At 44.9% G+C, this 17771-nt stretch overlaps 1 protein-coding gene across 1 annotated transcript; it reads left to right on the forward strand.

Moving 5' to 3' along the window:
- Positions 1–781: 781 nt before the first annotated feature.
- On the forward strand, positions 782–5763 carry LOC121440199. Its single transcript, XM_041640933.1, is given in 2 exon segments — positions 782–4133; positions 5289–5763. Coding segments are annotated over 2 exon segments (3585 nt in total). The 5' UTR covers positions 782–889; the 3' UTR covers positions 5630–5763.
- The last annotated feature ends 12008 nt before the right edge of the window (positions 5764–17771 follow it).

Below are 17771 nucleotides of genomic sequence, written 5' to 3' on the forward strand. Positions count from 1 at the left end.
CCAGCGATTGTTTCCCCTGAATATCAGTGTTTCAGTGTATCCGTGTTTCGGTGTTCTGTGTTTGCGCTTGCGACTGACTCTGTACTAGTTGGCCGACTAGGTCTGTATCGGGCGGACGTGGGGAGCCGACGGGCTCATACCCCCGACCGCAGCCCTGGGAGACGTCCCAGGGACATCTGGGGCTGGATGTGGTGCCTGGCCCATCGGTAACTCTGTGAATCCTTACCGAATAGGATTGTTTGGGGCGCCCCCACAGTCCGAAGGGTATGTGATTCTTCTGGGAGACGAGGAATCCGGATCCTCAGAGTCTCCGTCTGAAGTTTTGCTTTCGGTCCTACGCCGAAGCCGCGCTGCGCGATTTTGTGTTGGTCTAAGTTGTATTTTGTGCGTTTGTCTGATTGTTACTGTCACCGCGGTTGAGAGAATGGGCCAATCTGTAACCACCCCTTTAAGCCTCACTTTGCAGCACTGGCGAGATGTCCAAGACATTGCAAATAACCAGTCACTGGACATTCGGAAGAAACGTTGGGTAACTTTCTGCTCCTCAGAGTGGCCCACATTCAATGTGGGCTGGCCTCGGGATGGAACTTTTGACATCAATGTTATCTTACAGGTGAAGGCCAAGGTGATGGATCCTGGCCCTCACGGGCATCCAGACCAGGTCGCATATATTGTGGTTTGGGAAGCGATGGTTTATGACCCACCGCTTTGGGTCAAGCCCTTCATCGCCCCAAATCCCCCTACCCTCACTTTCTCTGCACCCACTCTACCCCCTCCACTCCTTCCCACCCCTACGGGACCCCCGCCCCGCTCCTCCCTCTACCCAGCCCTCACCAAGTCCTCAGGATCCCCTATCCCCAAAGTTTTGCCTCCAGAGGGCGACTTGCTAATGGACCTCCTCACGGAGGATCCTCCGCCGTACCAGGAGCCAGCCCCGCAGTCTCCGAATGAGGCGGACCCCACTGAGAGAGAGACGCCTGCCTCTCCTGATCCTTCGCCGATGGCCGCGCGCCTGAGGGGACGGAGGGACCAGCCGCATGCAGCAGATACAACCTCCTCACAGGCATTCCCTCTCCGCACGGGAATGAATGGCCAATTGCAGTACTGGCCATTTTCCTCCTCGGACCTTTATAACTGGAAAAATAATAACCCTCCTTTCTCTGAGGACCCCTCTAGGCTGACCGCATTGATTGAATCTATCTTGATCACCCATCAGCCTACATGGGACGACTGCCAGCAGCTGTTGCAGACCCTGCTGACTTCGGAGGAACGGCAGAGGGTCCTCCTGGAAGCCCGGAAGGAAGTCCGGGGACCTGATGGCCGCTCCACCCAATTGCCTAATGAAATAGATTCTGCCTTTCCCCTTGAACGTCCCTCTTGGGATTTCACCACGGTGGAAGGTAGGAATCACCTAGTTCTCTATCGCCAGTTGCTCATAGCGGGTCTCCACAGGGCGGCTCGACGCCCAACGAATTTGGCTCAGGTAAAGCAGGTTGTACAGGGGTCAGAGGAAACTCCCTCTGCGTTCCTTGAGAGGCTTAAAGAGGCTTACCGCAGGTATACTCCTTATGACCCCGACGACCCCGGACAGGAGACCAATATCTCCATGTCTTTCATTTGGCAGTCAGCCCCAGATATCAGGCGCAAACTGGAGCGCCTAGAAAACCTCAGGGAAAGTTCACTCAGGGATCTGTTAAAGGAGGCAGAAAAGATTTTCAATAAAAGGGAGACGCAGGAGGAGAGAGAGGACCGCCTCAGGAGAGAAGCAGAGGAGAGAGAGGACCGCTTCAGAAAAGAAGCTGAGGAAAAGGAAAAGGAGAGGGATCGCAAGAGACATAAAGAAATGACTAAGCTTTTGGCCACCGTAGTGTCAGGGCAAAGGCAGGATAGACAGGGAGGAGACAGGGAAAGGCAACCCCTTGACAAGGACCAATGTGCCTACTGCAAGGAAAAGGGACATTGGGCAAGAGATTGCCCCAAGAAACAGAGAGGGCCCAGGAGATTCGGGCCACCCCGGACCTCCCTCCTGACCCTGGACGACTAGGGGGGTCAGGGCCAGGAGCCCCCCCCTGAGCCCAGGATAACCTTAGATGTTGGGGGGCAACCCGTCACCTTCCTGGTCGACACAGGAGCTCAACACTCGGTGCTAACCAGGGACCCCGGACCCCTGAGTGACAAGTCTGCCTGGGTCCAAGGGGCCACTGGTGGAAAACGATACCGATGGACCACGGATCGCAAGGTTCACCTAGCAACCGGTAAGGTGACTCATTCTTTCCTCCACGTGCCCGACTGTCCATATCCGCTCCTAGGAAGGGACTTGCTCACAAAATTAAAAGCTCAAATTTTCTTCAAGGAAACCGGAGCACAGGTAGTTGGCCCTCAGGGACAACCCTTACATGTGCTGACTCTCAGCCTAGAAGATGAATATAGGCTGCATGAAAAAGATAGTACCACTGTGGCCCCCACTGAGGCTTATTGGCTGGACCGCTTTCCCCAGGCATGGGCAGAAACCGGGGGAATGGGGCTGGCCAGACAGCAGCCCCCTCTAATGGTAAGCCTCAAGACAACTGCTACTCCTGTCTCGATTAAACAGTACCCCATGTCTCACGAGGCAAGGGAAGGAATAAGGCCTCACATCAAAAGGCTTCTTGATCAGGGAATATTAGTCCCCTGCCGGTCCCCTTGGAATACCCCCTTGCTGCCCGTGAAAAAGCCAGGAACTGGGGACTATAGACCTGTACAGGATCTAAGAGAGGTCAATAAACGGGTGGAAGACATACACCCGACAGTTCCTAACCCCTACAATCTGTTAAGTGGACTGTCACCCTCATATACTTGGTATACCGTCCTGGACCTCAAGGATGCATTCTTCTGTCTGAGACTGCACCCCAAAAGTCAGCCTATATTTGCTTTTGAATGGAAGGATCCTAAATTGGGGATTTCGGGACAGCTGACCTGGACCAGGTTGCCTCAGGGTTTCAAAAATAGCCCCACCCTGTTCGATGAGGCCCTACACCGAGACTTAGCGGATTTCAGAGTGAGGCATCCTGGCCTGATGCTGTTGCAATACGTTGATGACCTCTTGCTAGCTGCTACCTCGGCTCAGGACTGTAAAAAAGGAACTGAGGCATTACTACAAGCTTTGGGGAACCTAGGGTACCGAGCTTCCGCCAAGAAGGCCCAAATATGCCAACGGCAGGTCACCTACTTAGGGTACCAAATCAAAGAAGGACAGAGGTGGCTAACGGAGGCCAGGAAAGACACAGTTATGAAAATCCCTACACCCCGGACACCCCGCCAGCTGAGAGAGTTTCTAGGGACAGCGGGATTCTGCCGGCTCTGGATCCCCGGATTCGCGGAACTGGCAGCCCCTCTGTACCCACTGACTAAGCAGGGGGTGATGTACTCATGGGGATCGGATCAGGATGAGGCTTTCCAGAAAATCAAACGGGCTCTGCTCACAGCCCCAGCTTTAGGCCTCCCTGACCTGACTAAGCCTTTTGATTTGTTTGTTGACGAGAAGCAAGGATATGCAAAAGGGGTCTTGACCCAGAGGTTGGGGCCCTGGCGGCGGCCAATAGCCTACCTATCCAAGAAGTTGGACCCCGTGGCCGCAGGATGGCCCCCATGCCTCAGAATGGTAGCAGCAGTGGCAGTCCTCACCAAGGACGCTGGCAAACTGACTATGGGCCAACCTTTGACCATCCTGGCCCCACACGCAATTGAGACTCTAATCAGACAACCCCCAGATCGCTGGCTCTCCAATGCCCGCATGACCCATTATCAGGCCATGCTCCTGGACTCGGACCGAATCCATTTCGGACCAGTGGTGGCGCTCAATCCTGCAACCCTGCTACCACTCCCAGAGGAGGGGGAGACGGAACAACACGACTGTCTCGAGATCCTGGCGGAAATGCACGGGACCAGACCGGACCTGACGGATCAACCCCTCCGGGATGCGGATGTCACCTGGTACACTGATGGCAGCAGCTTTCTGCGGGAAGGTGAGCGAAAGGCGGGTGCAGCGGTAACCACGGAGACCGAAGTGATCTGGGCACAGTCTCTGCCTGCAGGGACTTCTGCGCAGCGAGCAGAGCTTGTCGCCTTGACACAAGCTTTGAGGATGGCAGAAGGTAAGAAGCTCAATGTCTACACTGACAGCCGATATGCTTTTGCCACTGCTCATGTTCATGGGGAAATATACCGAAGAAGAGGGCTACTGACTTCAGAAGGAAAGGAAATTAAAAATAAAACAGAGATCTTAGCCTTGTTAAAAGCTTTATTTCTGCCTCGAAAACTGAGCATTATACATTGCCCAGGACACCAGAAAGGAGACAGCCCTGAGGCTCGAGGAAACCGGCTGGCTGATGAAGCCGCTAAACAGGTGGCCCTGCAGGCTCCGCTAGCCATACTGCCCATGCACCAGGATAGGAGAGACCCCCTCGAATATGATGAGGAGGATCTGAAGCTCCTGGCAGACATGGGAGCGGAGCAGGACCAGAGAACGGGCGAATGGACATGGAAGGGAAAAACAGTGATGCCGATGGCATACACTTATAAGATGCTTGATTACTTACATAAACTGACCCATCTAAGCCCCCGAAAGATGAAAACATTGTTAGATCGGCAGGAGACTTTTTGCTATTTACTGGGGCGAGACAGCATCCTCCAAAAGGTTGTGGACAAATGTAGAGCATGTACACAGGTGAATGCAGGAAAAGCCAAGGTGGGACAGGGGGTGCGAATTCGCGGTCATCGACCAGGAGTACAATGGGAAATTGACTTTACCGAAGTAAAACCAGGCATGTATGGATACCGGTACTTATTGGTATTTGTGGACACCTTTTCGGGATGGGTGGAAGCCTTCCCGACCAAGCATGAGACCGCAAAGATTGTGACCAAAAAGCTACTGGAAGAAATCTTCCCCAGGTATGGCATGCCCCAAATGTTGGGCACTGATAATGGGCCCGCCTTCGTCTCCCAGGTAAGTCAGTTGGTGGCCAAGCTATTGGGGATTGATTGGAAATTACATTGTGCATACAGACCCCAGAGCTCAGGACAGGTAGAAAGAATGAACAGAACTATTAAGGAGACTTTGACCAAATTAACGCTTGCAGCTGGCTCTAGAGACTGGGTACTCCTACTACCCTTGGCCCTATACAGGGCCAGAAACACTCCAGGACCCCATGGACTTACTCCCTTTGAAATACTATACGGGGCGCCCCCGCCCTTCATTAATTTCTTTGATTCCAATATTTCAGACTTTGCTAATAGTCCTTCTCTGCAAGCTCATTTGCAGGCACTCCAAATCGTGCAACGTGAGGTCTGGAAACCACTTGCTGCAGCCTACCAGGAGCAATTGGACAGACCAGTGGTGCCTCATAACTACCAGATTGGCGACACCGTGTGGGTCCGCAGGCATCAGGTTAAGAATTTGGAACCCCGCTGGAAGGGACCCTATACCGTGCTACTGACCACCCCGACCGCGCTGAAAGTTGACGGCATCGCAGCCTGGGTCCACGCGTCGCACGTCAAAGCAGCCAGCCCTCCTGACGGAACCACAACCGGGGCATCATGGAGGATCCACCGCACACAAAACCCTCTAAAGATAAGACTCTCCCGTACCTAGTCTTGATGATGCTCATAACCTCCCCCCGCGCCCTGGGAGAACGCTCAGTCTCGCCCCACATTGTGGGAAAGAGCACCTGGACCCTCCTAGTAGCCGGTACAGATGTGATTCTCAATGTTACAACCATGAAGGGGCCCAAGAATCTAGGATGCCCACCCGAAATGAAAGCCAATCTAGTCACCTTGTTCCAGGCAGTGGGAGGGCTGGTTCCCGGTAACAATGCTGATTGGTATGCCTGTCCGGGGACCCGGAGCCATAAACGATGCTCACATAGCACGGCCAACCAATATTATTGTAACGCTTGGGGCTGCGAAACCTCCTCCTGGGGATCCCTGGCTAGCTCTTGGGGAACCCCCCAGGGAAATGATCCCCTACATATAGAATACTGGGATAAGACCCCTTACCCCTCCGGCCCAAACATTCGCCTGACCTTTTCAAAATGTAAGGACCAGGCCCCTGCCCTAACAGGATCATGGGGGATCCGGAGATACGACCCCACCGGTCCAGACCATGGAGCTATAATTACTCTCACTTATGGCTTCACCCCGGATTCTCCATCCTCGTCCCTGGGCCCCAACACAGTCCTGGGCGACCAACAGGCTCCATCCCCTCCCAAACCTCCCCCAGCGCCAGCCCAACCCCCTTCAGGAAACGCCACCCCGGCACTCTCCTCAACTTCTTTAGCGGAGGGCTCGTTCCCGTCAGTGCCCGCTCCGGCGGTATCCGGAACTGGGGACAGGTTGGTCGGCCTTATACAGGGGGCATATCAAGCCTTAAACTTAACCAACCCTAACCGGACTCAAGAATGCTGGCTCTGCCTACTACCTAGGCCCCCCTATTATGAAGGGTTGGCACTCATGGGGAATTTTACCAATCAGACCTCCCCACCAGCCCAATGCTCCAATATACCACGGCACAAGCTGACGCTATCGGAGGTGTCAGGAGAGGGCCTTTGTATAGGAAAAGTCCCACCCTCACATTCACTTCTCTGCAACACCACACTAGCCCTGCCCCAGGGCACTTATTACCTAACACCTCCCAATGGCACTTACTGGGCCTGTAGCACGGGACTGACCCCCTGTGTGTCTTCCTCAGTCTTAAACATATCCTCTGATTATTGTGTGTTAATTGAGTTATGGCCGAAAATAACTTACCATGAACCAGAATATGTGTATGCTCAGTTTGAAGGAAGACCTAGATTCAGGAGAGAGCCAGTGTCCCTCACCCTAGCCCTCCTGCTTGGGGGATTGACTGTTGGAGGCATTACGGCAGGGATAGGGACCGGAGCAACAGCCCTTGCCGCCACCCAGCAGTTTAGGCAACTACAGGCAGCCATGCACACTGACATAAAAGCCTTGGAGGAATCGGTCAGTGCATTGGAAAAGTCCTTAACCTCACTGTCTGAGGTAGTCCTACAAAACAGGCGGGGACTAGACGTACTGTTCCTGCAGGAAGGAGGACTTTGTGCAGCCCTAAAGGAAGAATGCTGCTTTTATGCAGACCACACAGGATTAGTCAGAGACAACATGGCAAAGCTGAGGGAAAGACTTAAGCAGAGACAGCAGCTCTTTGAATCTGATCAAGGCTGGTTTGAGGGACTGTTCAACAGATCGCCCTGGTTCACCACCCTGATTTCCTCCATTATGGGACCCCTAATCATACTACTATTGATTCTGCTTTTCGGACCATGCATTCTCAACCGGCTAGTACAATTTATGAAGGACAGGCTGTCTGTCATCCAGGCTTTGGTCCTGACACAACAGTACCACCAACTTAGGCAATTTGATCCCGAGAATAGGGATACCGCAGCTGAGTAGATAAAGGATTTTATTCGGAAAAAAAAAAAAAAAGGGGGGAATGAAAGACCCCCACTCACTAAGCAGCAGTAACGCCATTTTGCAAGGCTTAAACTTTGCAGCAACGCAAGTAATTAGAGCAGGGAAGTTCGACTTGAAAATGAGGGCGGAAAAGCCAGGCAAGATATCCACGGTCAGCCGGTCAGCCATCCGGCCTCAAGCGATAAGGAACCCGCAGCTGGCCTGCTCTAATGAGAACATCCCGGTTGCTTAGGGAAACAGGATGCCTATAGTCAGTATACGTGCCCAATCTAGAATATCAGTAATTCACAGAGGAGACAACTCCCCCTATGAAAGATCCCAGCTTATCTGCTGTAACGTCACTTCAAAGAGCTTTTTGACGTACGACTGTAAGTGCAGAGTAAGGTCAGTGTCCCTGGCTGCAAAACAGGATGTCTGTTCCCATACATCTGTGCTGGGAAAGGAAAAACCCCCTGTGCCCCTTGCCCCATTCCAACTGACCCCTAACGATGCATTTGCTTGGCTGCAAAACAGGATCTATATATCCATAGATTAGGACAGGACATCAATTAACAGGATGTCTGTTCCCATACATCTGTGCTGGGAAAGGAAAAACCCCCTGTGCCCCTTGCCCCATTCCAACTGACCCCTAACGATGCATTTGCTTCTGTAATCTGCTTCTGCTGCCCTCTTTCCTATAAAAAGACCTTCCCCCAGTCTGCAGGCGCGCTTGTCTCCCGAAAGACTAAGCCGCCCCAGGTACCTGTGTACTCAATAAAAGCCTCTTGCTGTTTGCATCCGGAGAGTGGTCTCGCTGTTCCTTGGGAGGGTCTCCCCGGTCTGAAAGACTGCCTACCACGGGGGTCTTTCATTAGTTCTTGAGAATAGAAGAGCCACATACAGTTGAGCAAGAATCTGTAGAGCCGGAAGCTGAGTTTTGTAAATGTATTCACTGGGACTGGGCTCCACAGTACTGCATTTGGATCAGTAGAATCACTCCTTGGAGTACATTGGAAGGACTGGACATTCTACTCCACAGATATTTGCTCAGTCACATTCATTGCTGTTTTAACCACAACAGCTAGAAAATGGAAACAACTATTTAGTAAAGTGGAGGTTTTAGGTTCTTCTCCAAGATCCATGACATCACTAACCCTGGAAGTTGGCTGGGTTTCCATTATGAGACATGATTTTCCACCTAGTGATAAGTGGTTGGTCATCCCAAACTTATGCTGGGGTATAGTGCCAGGCTGCAGTTTGTTTTCGTTCATAGGTGTCAAAGCTGGATAGGATTGTTGGTTGCTTTTTTCCTTTGGAAGTTTTCATGACATCTTCTCGTATCATGAAAGCTAGTCTTCAAGGAGAAGGATTTCTTTCTTTCTTTCCTTTTTTTTTTTTTTTTGGTTTTACGAGACAGGGTTTCTCTGTGGCTTTGGAGCCTATCCTGGAACTAGCTCTGTAGACCAGGCTGGTCTCGAACTCACAGAGATCCGCCTGCCTTTGCCTCCCGAATGCTGGGATTTAAAGGCGTGCGCCACCATTGCCCGGCAAGGAGAAGGATTTCTAGTCAGTTCCACCTCAGTGACTGTACCAGTAGAGAAAGGTAGGTCCATGTTTCACCATTGTCTGGTGCGAGACTAACAGGCTAAATTTGCACCTTCCACACAGGAGGTGGTCACCTGGCCTTTTTGAAGCTAAGTAAACTCGGTGCCATCCTGACTGAGGTGGTCAGGATATGCTAAGGTGATTTTGTTCCTTCCATTTTAACTATGAGGTCTCCTGGGGAGGAGGTCTTTTATGACGACAGGACCAAGTGTTGACCTGTAAATGTGACTTGAGTCATCCCGATACCTAGGCAACAGAATGTTAATGAAGCCTTTTGTTATCTGCTTCCCCAGTTTACAATTATAGAAAAAGCTGTGAAAAAATCAACATGGGTTATTCCAAAGAATCTCTGAAACTTCCTCCTGAAGCTGTCCTGTGATTTTTGTCGTTATTTTCCCTGTCTCTACTCTGGTGAGAAGTGTTTTTTTGTTGAGGCTGGTCCTCAACAACGGGCCTCTGAGCCTGTGTCTGAAGGGCATGGTGTCTCCAACAATCACGACTGGCCTTTCAACCAAGGACAATAGAAACAGCCTATAAAGCTGCAGGAGTCTCTTAGACAACTCTGACCAACAACTTAAAAGAGGGCTTCTCTTGCTTGCTGTTGGGGCTTTTGTTAGGTAGTCTTGGCTTTTGGAGGGAGCATTGTCAGTCAAGATAAAAAAAGTTTCTTTTAAACCACTTTTAAAATATATGCGAAAACTTCTTTTAATACATATGTGAAAATGTCTTTATACACACACACATATAACAAACTTACATGTGTTATACACATTTTAGGTAGATAATTAATAATATGATTGCATATTACCTTTAACAGCAATCCTTACTGTTATTTTACTCTCTTTCCCCTGTCTTCTGTATTTTTTCCTTTCCCTTCCTAATTGCAGCCCTCTATTTTGCCATTTCTTTGATCAGATCACTTGATTCCTGCTATTCATCTCTCTATTGATCCCCCAACCCTTACCTACCCCAGTAACAGTCCCTTTTCACTTTTCTGATTTTTACTGTTATTCTAGGATGTGTGCATTACATTCCAAATCTGATGATGATTCAGAGCTAGGAATCTCATATGAAGTACACAATATGTTTGTCTTTCTGGTCCTGGTTACATCACTTAATGTGATATTTTTTGAATTCTATTCATTTACCTTGAAAGTTCTTAATTTCATATTTCTTTACAGCTGAATGGGATTCGGTAGTGCATATGTGCCACATTTCCGCTATCCATTCATCAATTGAAGGACGTTTAGATTGCTTCCATTTCCTAGGTATTGTGAATAGAGTTGCAATGAACATATCTGAGCAAGTGTCTCTAGAATAGGATGCCGGCTCCTTTAGACATGTGCCAAAGAAACAATTCGCCACACTGATTCCCAGAATGGCTGGACCAATTTGCAATCATACCCATAGCAAATGAAAGTTCATTTGATCCCCACATTCCCTACAGCATGTGATGCCAGTTTTTTTTTATATATTTGTTTCTGATCATGTTAAGACAATATTTCACAATTTATTGGCATTTTCCTAGTTGCTAGGAAAGATGGCCAATTTTTGAGATAATTCTTCACTATTATTTTTCTTTGAGAATTCACTGTTTAGGTTCAAAACCCATATTTTGCATGGGTCATTTGTTTTTGATTTTGTGTTTAGATTTTTTTGTTTATCTGGATATTAATCTTTTGTCAGATGTATAGCTGGCAAGGAGTTTCTATTATTTTGTGGGTTTCCTCTTTATCCAATGATTGTTTCTTTAACTGTGCAAAAAGCTTTTTTAGTTTTATTAAATCCTACTTATCATATGTTGACCTGAACTCTGGGGCAAATTAAATCCTAGTCAGAAATTTCTTTTCTACACCTATATCATGTAGGGTACTGTTTCATGTACCAGTGTCAGGGGCTCATGTTTAATTTTTAGGTCTCTGCTCCACATGGAGCTATTTTGAGAAGATATGTGTTTAATTTTATTCTTCTACATGTCGACATTCAGTTTCCCCAGCACCATTTAGTGGATATACTTTCTTTTCTCCTATCTATGTTTTTAGAATCTTCCTCAAATTACATGTACTTATGTTTGGGCCTTTGAATAACCTTTTTTGCAGGATTTCTTGGAATTTGTCCTATAGGTTTCATTGTGTTATATTACCAGTTTCAGCAGTTCCAGGAATTTTTTCTTGATTATTTATATGACTCACTTTATCATTCAATATTGGATCCCATGACCTTCATGAGTTTGTGCACTTACTGGAAATTTGATTGCTTTTGATTTTGTTTTATGGCCTTATACTCAGGTAGCATACATGGTGTTATTAGATTATTTTTAAAGTGGCTAAGATTTGTGTGTGTGTGTGTGTGTGTGTGTTTTCCAGGGTGCTGTATGTTTTAGAGAAAATTCCATGGACTGGTGAATGGCATGTATATCCTTTGGTATTTATATGGAATATTCTGTAGATAACTGTTATATTCCTTTTATGTAAGATGTCATTTAAAATTTATGTTTCTTTTCTCATATTTTATCCATACAACCTCTTTCTTACAGAAAATTATATATGAAATGACTTATCATGTAAAAAAGTGCTTGGTTATTCCCATAACATTTGTGCCAAATTTGCACTAGTGTATCTCCTAAGAAAATCAATGTTGTAGATCAAAGGGTTTGTAGGTGGGAGAGCATGAGGGAGTGGGCGCCTCCAAGGAAGCACTGTCTTTCAAACACAGCAGAACTGATATACATATGAGTTCACAGAAACAGGCACAACGCACAATGTCTGTACAATTTCAAACCAGATAAATCTCTAACATTGAGAAAGAAGAGGGAACACAATATTGCACTCATAACTATGAACTTATTTACTATTGAACCTGCTAGTAAATGGAAAATAATTTTCTCTTTACCGCACTAAAGGGCAAGCCCTTTGCCCAGGAGTAGTTGGCTAACACGAAACTGATTCCATGTCTGTTGTTTATTTGTGAACCATTTTTTTCATTTTGTTTTATTTGGATTTTTATCTTAGTAGACTTCTGGTTTTTGTTTTTCAGGGAGAGAGAGAAACAGACAGTGATGGGGGCTTTGGAAGGGAGAAAGATCATGAATTCGGGTGTGTAGGGAAATGGGAGATGTAGGGTAGAAAGTATGAGCTTACTTCCCGGTTTTGAAAACACACCAATACCTGAGCTCATAAACCACCAATGCTTGCCCTCTCCTCAAGATCAGGACTTGAAATTTCACCAATCCTTAACCCTGGAAATCTCACCCTGAAAAACTCTACCCTCAATTATTCCTGTATATACCTGCCTCCCACTTGATTCTCTGTTGCTTCCCTCTAAAGCAGAGGCAGTCACCCTCTTGAGTCATGCAATAAATTTCTTGTGTGAGGTTTGTTGTGCAGTGTGACTTTGTGGTATTCCTTGTCTTCCGATTGCCTCCTTTGGTTTCTAACTTCCAGGATACCTTTCTCTTTATATCAGAGACATTTGAATTGGAAAATCCTTCTTCTTCAGAGTTATAACACTTACAGGAAGATTTTGGAGGAGTGAAGAAGGGAAAAACATGAACAATATATACTTCGGAAAAACAATAAAAATATTTTTTTTAATGGGCCTGGCATCCAAACAGAGAGTTCTCAAAAGAAAAATAATAGCCAAGAAATAACTAGAAAATATTCATTGTACTTACTAATTTAGGGAAATTCAAACCAAAACAACTTTGATTTTTTATTTTACCTCAGTCAGAATGGTAATGATCAACAAAACAACAAGCAAAAAATGCTGGAAATTGAACACTCATTCACCTTTGATGCTATTGCAGACTGATTTAGCTACTCTACAAATAACTGTGGAGAATTCTCAAATACAAAAGTAAATCTTCCAAAATTATCAGTTGTGTTATGCTTTTCAGAAACTGAAATGTCCCCAAATTTGGTGTTGTTATGTAGCAGTTTCCTCTGAGGTTAAATCCTTTCATTTGGAGGGAAACATCTTGAAAGACCCTCAGAGAGGACCTTTCCTCTCTGATGAAGACCCCAGAACCAGGACACTCCGAGACCAGGCCACAGGATGCAGTTAGAAAGAGGTTTATTGAGTAAACACAGGTACCTGCGGGCAGCAAAGTCTTTCGGAGGACTTGCGCGCCTGCAGACTGGGGGGAGGTCTTTTTATAGGGAAGAGCAAAAAGCAAGTTTACAGAAGCAAAAGCGTGGTTATCGGTCGATTGGAATGAGGCGGGGGCATGAATGGTTTCCTCTCTCAGCATGGATGTCTGGCCTATCTTATAGATATCCTGTTTTGCAGTCAACCTGCTTTGTTGATGTCCTATCTTATTGACATCCTGCCTTGCAGTCTTCCTATCTCATAGACATCCTGCTCTCTCAAGCACATGGGATGTTCTTACAAGAGCAGGCTGGCTGCTGATCCGGAGAATTTTTTTTTAAAACGAACAGGACGTTCCCCCGGGAGCATGCTAGCTGCGGGTTTTGAGGAGGGGTTCTGTAGGGTCTTTCAATCTTAAGATACATTATATAAAGTGTACGTAAAATAAAAGGATATTTAAGACAAGAAGACGTGGAAGTGAAACTTGTCATCCTGCAGGGAAGCTCCATGGTAGACAATTCAAAACAGTTCCAGTAAGTTCTTAAAACTGACCAAATAAGTTCGTTCTTTCCCAAGATTATATAAACAGTAGAGGAAGAAATAAAGACTAGCAAATCAGCCTGAAAGAATCTGGGACTGCTGGAATGTCTAGAAAAAAAGATCATCTGTCTGAAAGAGGCTCAGACAATCTGGGCCCCATGAGAAGGACATGCTCCAGTCTGTTAAGTTGCCTGTAAGGTATGCATTGTGCTCCAGGATTCCATCTTTTGTGAGTTTAGCTGTTACCCATGGGGTAAGAATTGCTGATGCTGTCTTTCTCAAAATTCCTGCTTCTGTAAATAACCCCTCACTCATATTACAGCAAGTAAACCCTGCAAAATGAATTGGTTCATAAAATTGGTATCTGTAATCTGATCTGTACCGACCGAGTTCCCTATCTGACGTGAGGAGATGTGTGTGTGTGTGTGTGTGTGTGTGTGTGTGTGTGTGTGTGTGTGTGTGTGTGAATGCATGTGTGTGTATGTGTGTATGTGTGCGTGTGTAGTTTGTATCCTCCCAGAATAAAATATCTGTCATAGATGTACATATAGCTTTAGGATTTCAATGTCTTCTTTACTAATTGCTTCTTGATAAGATTAAAGTTCCATTCTTTATCACTTCTGATTGATTTTAGCTTTACCCTGTATTAAGAGAGCAGAGCTTGCTTCCTTTTTGGTCCTATTTGTTTGGAACACCTTTCTCCATCCTTTTTTTAAGGCCATTCCTATCATTAAAACGGAGTTTCTTGCAGATAACAAAGTTGGATTATGTTTCTTGATCCATTCAGATAGCCTGTGTATTTTGATTGGAGACTTGACGTTATTGCAATTTAAAGTTATGATTGAAAGGTGTGTGGTAATTACAGTCATTTGTGTTTTTTTCTTTTCTTTTCTTCTTTATTTACTGTTTTTGTTCTTACTTGTAGTTTGTTTTTCAGTATTGTAACTTGAGGTATTTTCTTTCTACAGTCTCTTGGTTATTCTTATTCTTATCTTCAGTCCAGAGTATTACTTCTATTCTCTGTAGGTCTCATGTTCTGAACATGAACTCTTTTAGCCTATTGGTATCATGTAAAATTTATCTTCTTTTTTCAACAATGGCAGATAATTTTCTTGGGCACAGTAGTCTAGGGGAGTAATCATGGTATTTTACAACTTGAAATGCATTCTTCTGGCTCTCAATGTTTCCATTAAGAAATCAACTGTTATTCTGATGGATTTTCTTGCACATGTGACTTTTTTCTCTTGTTACTTTTGATATCTTTTCCCTGCATATATAGTATTTTAACTATGACATGCTGTAAAACTTTTCTTTTCTATTTTATTTGGTGTTCTGTATACTTCTTATATCTCTATGAATATATCCTCTCTCAGTATGGAGGCATTTTCATGGATGATCTCTTTGAGGATCTGATCTCTACTGCTGATCTGGAATTCGGGCTATTGCCAATGTTGTTGTTTACCCTACAGAGCTTGATGATAAGACTGCATTGGTAATGATACAATATACTTGGGTCATAGAATATGGAGAAACCAATGCACTCAGATGGAAGGTCTATCCATAGTACCTAGTTTTCACTGTAATGGAAGGAGCTAGGAACAGTACCAGAATAGGAAATTAGTCACTGATATTACCCAGCCATGAATTCTGAGAGATGGTTCAGCAGTTAAGAGCTGTGCTGGTCTTCTGGAGGATCTACCTGGTTTTGACTCCTAGTCTACACATGGCATCCCACAAACATCTGTAACTCTAGTTCCAGGAGTTATGATGCTTTCTTCTGGCTTTCATGGTACCCAGGCATGAACAGTTTTCACAGACATGCACATAGGCAATACAATTTAAAAAAATATAAGAGATGCATACTGGTGAAATACTGACACAGACATCATGGGTAATGTCAACCACCTTTCGATGGATTTCAGGCCTTGCCCACCAGATGAAACTTGTATTTGGCAGAGGTATTAGTGGCAGGAACCTATGGCTCAATAGGTCCTAGGCCTTAGAGGAGAGCCCACTGAGTGGACATAGTGTTAAACTGACTCAAAAATTATTACATGTTTAGCACTTCAAAATATTTTCTTATTTAATTCTTACAAAGATCTTATTATTTAGCAAGCATATTGGTACTTTGGTTACTAAGGTAAAATCCAGGGATTAAAGGAGATTAAACACATTACAAGTGACAAAGAAACCATTTAAACTCAGCAGTCTTGAGTTGGGATCTGCATACTAGTGTAAGCAAGTTGTTGGCAACAGATGGGAATGTCCAATTTCTATGCACAGACTAATAAATGGAAAAGGAGGCAAAACAACTAGGAAAAGTAATCTTTGGGGTATATTAAGAGAAGTCTACAAACATAAGACATAGAGAAGAAATGATGAAAGGAGGTGCTTAAGATATGTTTGCCCAAAGTCAAAAGAGCTGCAAACAGACTCAATTCGCTGGAACAAGGGCCAAATCGGCAAGTTTTCTGCAGAGACTTCCAGTTTCTAACATTAAAGAGGTAGTTGATAATGTCTACCAGAACTCTCTCAGAGGCATAGCGAGAGTGTGTACTGGATTGCAGTGAGTCTTACTATGAAAACAGAGAGCCACAGGAGAGACTGTGGAGGTAATTAAGGAAAAGCAAGAAAAGCATTTGCAATCTGAGAAGGATATAAAGTGGGAGGACATTCTCCCCAACTGAGATGGTGTAGGAGAGTGTAGGGAGACAGATGTTTAAAGAGTGTGTGAGAGGATGCAACATGACATATGAGGCCAGACCAGGGGCATAGCAAAAAGACCAAAACCATAGATCACACTAAGCTCAGATGAAAGTGGAGTGCATAGATTTGGAGATGTTTTGATGGGTCTTGCTGGACACTTGCTGGACACATCTTTAGTTAACAGCTTTATTATGGGAGACCACAGAACAGCAGAAGCTTTTCAGACTTTCTACTCCAACGCTCTTGAAAGGTGACATGAACAATAACAACTTCTAAGCACTTCTTATCACCAAGACACTCTTGAAAAGTTTAAATTTGTTCTCTCACTTAGTATGGGCAACAACCCTAGGGATTAAGAGACTTTTCATTCTCATTTTACATGCTAAAGAAGTGAAATTTAGAGGTTTGCTATAATACTAGTAAACTAAGTCACCGTTTTTAAATACAAAGTATATGAATGTAATATAATCTGTGCTTATGTGCAAGAATGTTACAGCTGTATATTACCTTAAGATAGTAATTGTTTACCCAGCCTGAAGTGTGTTTGGAACAGAATCTTTTACAAGGAAGTGTCTAGCGTTTCATGTATTCTTTCCTCAGCCCTTCGTCATTGGCACCACCTCTGTAGATATTCTGAAATAACTTATTATTAAGGATCTCGTATGGAATGTGGGTGTGCTGAAATGCATATTATATATATTCATAAGAAGTAGAATAATATTTATTATAATCATTTCAGTATATTAGAAGTGGCACAGATAGAGAACAATAAAATCATCCACTAGCTGTTACTACATGTTGTTCATTGTGATAAAAACAAAGTAAACAAATATCATGTCATTTTAACACTAAAAACTTCCTCATACTCTTTGTGCTGGTCAGGACTATTTAAGTTCAGGTAAGAAAAAAAAACTCATAGGTTTAAACAAAGGAATTTATTGACCTTTATAATGAAGTCAAGAAGCCATATCTACCTTGTTTATTGTGTTGTTGCTATATACAAAACAATGCCTGTTACAGAACATACATATATACAAACCTCTTGCTACTAGGCACACTTTTTGAAAGAAGCCTAAATTCACAATATGTGTGTGTATATGTATCTGTAACAAAACAGGTACTTAGGACATGGAGATAGATAGCTCGTCAATTAAAGATAACTAATACAAAGGCCGATGAACTAAGTCTGCTCCATAAAATCAATGGAGTGGTAGAATAGTACACATACACACACACACACACACACACACACACACACACACACACACGTACACCATGGCATGCAAGTATATGAACACACACACAAACAGACAAACACACACTAATTAAATTAAATTTTAGAAGAAATAAGTAAATAATAAAATAATATTAATAAACTAATAAAATTA

This window comes from Microtus oregoni, unplaced genomic scaffold (genome assembly GCF_018167655.1).
Source record: "Microtus oregoni isolate MIOR12 unplaced genomic scaffold, Mior012 000066F_030, whole genome shotgun sequence".
NCBI classification, from domain to species: domain Eukaryota; kingdom Metazoa; phylum Chordata; class Mammalia; order Rodentia; family Cricetidae; genus Microtus; species Microtus oregoni.